We start from the raw sequence: 5,843 nt of genomic DNA, 5'->3' as shown, positions 1-5,843 counted from the left end.
GAAAAAGGGAAACTAAGGAAAAGAGGAATGTTGATTACAATTCATGGTAATAAATAAAAGATTTGGACATCCACATAATTATTAATATTTATAACACTTATCATATTTTTAAACATTAAATTAAAAAAGTTTGTTGATTTGATGTTGTTGTTTTTTTTAAAGCAAATTTTGTTGAAATTTATTTATGAATATATATAGTATTGTTTGATATTAAATTATAATTACGTACTCATGATTAAAACACTTTTTTTTTTTCATTTTAAATAAATATATTTATATAAAAAATAATAATTCATATTCGTTTCAAATAAAAATAAAGAAAATTCAATACAACTTATACTACCAAATATATTTGTTATTCACATTTTTGGATGGATAACACATGTACTTTCAAATTAATTAAAGATTAAAATTAATTAAGACGTTCATTTACAAGCCCAATCAAACTCGTGAGTTAGCCTATCATGGCGCCATGCCTCCAGATTCAGCTACAAATTCCATGTATAGATATAATAAAGCCGAAACTTATCGATCCCAAAAGGTCGACTTGCCTAGAAGATGAAAGACCAAGCAAAGCGTATCCGAATGCCCTCATGGGATAATCCAGGAGGGGAATCTAAAGAGACATCTGGGAGTAATCCTACGTGGTACCTTTTTGATATTGAATCCCACCAAATCAGAGGTTTATCCCATATGTTAGACATGGGGAGTGCGGACACCACCGAAATGAACATGCCTTTTGTCCAACATCTTCTTCTCTAACATCTATTGTGCGCTATCAGCGACACGCAACACCCCTGTCACTGTCAAGTGGTCCCCTTTCGTACGGATAACCGTTGTCTCACAAATTGGGCCTCATCTAACCTGCACAAAGTCAATATAATATTGTATCTTACCCATCAGTGGGCTTAGTTGACACATGCAAACCCTAGCAGGTCTGAGTTTACCCATAGACTACAAAAAATCTTATTTTTAGTCACAACGAAATTTGTGATTAAAAGTGAAAAAGTTGTGACTAATTATAAATTATCATTCTTATATTGTGACTAAAAATTCCGTGGATAAATGTATTAGTCTCAAAATTATAATTTGTTGTGATTAAATGTGTTTTTAGTTATAATACTTGTTGTGACTAAAACTAAATTAGTGATAACGTGTACACGGTCAGCCTAAGTATAGAGCAGCTTATTGGCCATTGCATAAGACCCCTATATTAAAAAGTTATTTTCTTATCATCAATTTATATATAGTATAATATTTTTTTTTATAACGTATAGTATACATAATAAATGTTTATAAGAGCAAATATGCACTTACAAAAAAAAAAAAAGAAGATAAAACTTTGTGGTCTTAATACACACCATTTTAAAATTCTTGCCTATTTTTAAAATTTATGAAGTATTTTTTTTGAAAAACTAAATTTGTGAAGTATTGATTGATAATTTTATTTTTTTTAAAAAGACCCAATTTTAATATTTTGTCCAAGGTTCCCAAACCGCTTGGACCGGCCATGAAATTATATAATACTATGTTTTAGTCATTCCTAACTTTTTATTGCTACTAAAAGATATTTAGTCACAAAAAATTTATGTTGTCACTAAAGATAGTTTTTTTTTTGTGTAGTGATAAACCCGACTCTAGCCTAAATATAGAACACCATCCCTTCATGCTAAGGGTTCGAAACTCATTTCAGAAATTGGCTAAAGTTTAGGGTTGTAAGACTTTGGCAAGAACACTCTGTAAAAATACTTTATAATTTTTCAAGCTTAATAATACTAACTCGTGGACTAAGGCTATTTAACCCCAACCACTCTTATTTATTTCTTAAAGCATTTTTTCTTAGCTTAATTTATTATCAAGTAATTCGATTTCCAAAAATAATACCAATCAAAACCATTTGGGTACTATTTTATTTATTTATTTATTTGCTATATGAGTAATAAATTACCATAATATTTAATATTTACAATGAGAGAATATCAATTATTACATGATATATATCTTTTTTTTAACTAAAATGACGTTGGAGCGGTAAAATAGATCAAACACGATAACACGACTTAAAACTCACACGAAATAAATTAACGAGTTTGGATCACACACCTAACCAAAAATGGTTCATGGATCTTTTAAGGATGGAATCTTTGGTGGGGTTGTTCTTGCCATTGACAAGGATTCCTTTGACTGGTTTGTGATCACTTTGCTGAGAGTGCTCTTGCTACAGAAATAGAGGCAATTTCCTTAGCCTTGAGATGGGTATTCGATCATGATCACTGGGATAATTTCATTATTCTATTTGATGCCAAGGTATTGGTCCATGCTATTCACAAGAGAAAACCTTCGTTATCGACTTTATTTTTCTCCTTGTTGAAACTCTCGTAGTTATTTTTGGATTGTAATGTTAATTTCATTTATTTTGTTGATAAGCTTGCTAAAGATGTTCAATCTTTTTAGAGCGAATTAATCAATTGTAAAAGGGAGAGATTTCCCAATTGTGATCCAACTCTTGTTTGGAATTAATTTGACGTGAACTGGGGGATTATTTATTTATTTATTTTTTTTTAAAAAAAGAAAAATTTAGGTAGTTTTTGACACAGTTAATATGTTTAGATATGATATTTGCTTATAATACTTATTGTTGGACATGACACATACACAACCCAACAAGAATACCATATCTCCATATGACACTTCATTCTTGGGAGGTACTTCTCTCCCAGCCCAATTATAAAAACATGTTTATTAATTTCTTTGTGTACGAACAAGAAGTAATTCAATCAAAAATCAAAATTCAAAATAATTTTTTATAGTACTAATATCTTTGACCAACCAATGGGAAAGTAATTATATCAGAGGAGTTGGAAAGTATTATATAACCACCGTCTTATAATTCACGTGATTACATGCATTGTCCATGCACCTACGTAATGAGTTGTTGACTATATATATTAGCTTTGGGAGTATTACTATTAGTACTCATTGAGCTCAATTCCACTCTAAGTTAATTCTACATATAATTACTCAAATTTCAAATAACATATAATATATACAAATTGGGCCTCACAAAAGATCCATTAACTACTTTTCAAAGTAGGCCTTTTATGGATTTGGATAAGGTGGAAATAGTATCGAGTCAGCCATTTTTGCATGTTATACAACAAATCTAATTATTTTAACAAACATTATACTCCACTCACACCAATATATATTCTATTATATATTTGGTGCCTAGTAGGTATAACTTCACTTGCATCAAGATAAAAGTAGTTGAATTTTTTCTCTAATTATACCCTTTTTTCGCCTACAATTCTATAAATCCAATATATATCACACATATTAATTTCATTCACAAGTTCACAATCACAGCCTTAACTTTTATTTATTTATTTACATTCTCTCAACATATATCAAACTAAAGTACAAAACTACAAAATTGATATCAACCGGCATTGACAATTTCACTAACAAAATTAAATGACCGACCAATAAAAATATTATAATTTGCGTACCAAAATTATACTCTAAAAATTCAAAACATTCATTTCACACACAATATAGGTTGACTTTCTTCTTTTCGTGTACTAATTATGACACATTCAATAAAATTAGACCCTAAATTTAACTATTTATTAAAAAGAAAAAAAAAAGTAAAAAACTGCTACTTAATCAATCTAATAAGACAAAAATAACCAATTATGGGCCTAATCGAAATCAGGGGAACAAAATAAATAAATAATAAAAAAAATATATAAAAAGAAAAGAAGATAATCAGCCGGAAAAGCCGCTCAACTCACCGGAATTTCCGAGAGCTGTTAGACTTTTTACGAGAAGATATCCGGTCAACGGTGGCCGGTTGACTTTTACATAGAGCAGAGCTAGCCGTGATCGCCAAAGAACAGAGGTCCGGCAACGAAAGAGGTTTCTGGGCACGCGACTCCGGCAACAAGAAGTAGATTTGACCCGACTGAAGCTCCTCCTCTTCGGCGGCGCGTGTGAGGCACGCTCCCACTGACATAGTCTCCGCGCTGCAGAGGAAGAAGTTGGGATTCTTGGATGTGATCTGTTTGGCTTGGATCGGAGTCGGGAACTCATGGAGGCGGCCATCTACGGCGTTGATCACCTTGGCGGTGGCGGCGGTTGTTGACAGCCGTCGGATTCGATCTGACGCCGACATTTGGTTTTGTGATCCGGCTGTTATAAGCCTTCTGGTGGTTGGAATTTGAGTGGAAGCACAGACCCCCATTTGATTTTTTTTTTTTGAGATTTTGATTTTGATGATTGAATTGAATTGAATCTGTATTGATATAAATACTATATATCGATAATGTGAATAGATAGATGGATAGATAGGATTATAGAAGACGTAGCTAATAACTAAGTTAGAGTAAGATTTTGGAATTTTATGAAAGAAACATGGCCTCCCTATATTTTTTCTCTATTAAATATTATTGTAGCTGCAATTTGTTATATATAAATTTATCGGCTCACCTTTGATTAATTAAATTGTTGTATATATATTTGGCCCTCCAATTTAATCATTTTAGAAACAAAATTAAAGCTAAACCATAAGGCGTATCTTTAATATTTATTTTTATATATTTTCATTTAATAAATAATATAAAAAATCACTGAACGCCACACTAATGTGATATTAGGCATTGTTAATTATTTACGTGTTTTTAGATTAATAACAGGTGTACTTCCAAAGTAATAAATCAGTCCGAAACAGAGTCAGGGAATAACTCTGGGTCTAGATGTAAGTCCAACTTACAAACATGATAAGACTGGAGAAGGCCAGACTACTTTAGTTCGAAAAAGCTATCTTGCCTGGAAGACGAAAAGTCCATTAGGATACCATCAAGGAGTAATTCAAAACAGACAACTGAAGAGACACTCAGAAGTATCTGGAAACCATTCTACGTGGCATCCTCCAGACACAAGGTCCCACAAAGTGAGAGGTTTGCCCCATACGTCAGGCGCACACCACCAAAAAGAAACACATTTTGGTCCAACCTCTCTATACCAACATGATTGTGCACGACACCTATCATCACCAAACACCCCACACATACGGATGAATGTTGTCTCATAAATTAGGCCTTACTTAACTGGCACAAAGTCAATATATACTGTATATTTTATCCCATCACTGTGCCTAGTTGACACATTTAAACCCTACAAGGTCCGAGTTCACCTATACCTGACTCAAGCATATACATAAAGGGTTGAAAAATTATTTCTCACGTCAAGGGCTAAGGATTATGGTTTTTGAACTTCGACAATAATACTCTTGCGTGAAAATGCTTTAAAACTATTCTACTTCAATAATATTGACTCGTGAACTAAGATTTATTAATGGTCCAACCACGTAAAAATCATCGTCTCTTTATTTTTAATTTTTTCCTCTTTAAGCTTAATCTATTTATTAATCGATTTTTGAAAATCTCAGTAAATATACACCTTAAGGTGCCAATAGCAAGAAATACTAAAAAGCATCAGTAGCGTCTAACACCCTCCATAGTGTCATATCGCTATTGATACAATTAAGTATCATGTCTCATATACTTTAATACAATAAATTTTATAAAATATCACTAATCAATAGCAAGACACCATCTCTAAATGGTGTTGGACACCACTGATACCTTATAGCAATACTTTTCTAAAAATGCCATGTGACACATTAAAGTGCCAAACACCACAAGACATGATATCAAATCCTAATTTAATAAAAAATATAGGGAACTGTTAACTAATTATAAATACACATTTGGTACCTTGTGTTTTATCAAATAATAAATACTTAGGGCTTGCCAAGGAAACGATATTTTATATATATGTCG

General features: G+C 31.9%; 1 protein-coding gene across 1 annotated transcript; it reads right to left on the bottom strand.

Annotated features, from left to right (window-relative positions):
• Window positions 1–806: 806 nt before the first annotated feature.
• On the bottom strand, window positions 807–4,243 carry LOC115713781 (uncharacterized). Its single transcript, XM_030642264.2, has 2 exons — window positions 3,795–4,243; window positions 807–864 (listed from the first exon to the last, which is right to left on the bottom strand). The coding sequence occupies exons 1-2, from the start codon at window positions 4,241–4,243 to the stop codon at window positions 807–809; spliced, it is 507 nt and encodes a 168-aa protein (XP_030498124.2).
• Window positions 4,244–5,843: the final 1,600 nt, after the last annotated feature.

This window comes from Cannabis sativa, chromosome 4 (genome assembly GCF_029168945.1).
Source record: "Cannabis sativa cultivar Pink pepper isolate KNU-18-1 chromosome 4, ASM2916894v1, whole genome shotgun sequence".
In the NCBI taxonomy this organism is placed as follows: domain Eukaryota; kingdom Viridiplantae; phylum Streptophyta; class Magnoliopsida; order Rosales; family Cannabaceae; genus Cannabis; species Cannabis sativa.
Note: the sequence above shows the minus strand (reverse complement) of the source record. Positions and strands in the feature narration are given on the sequence as shown.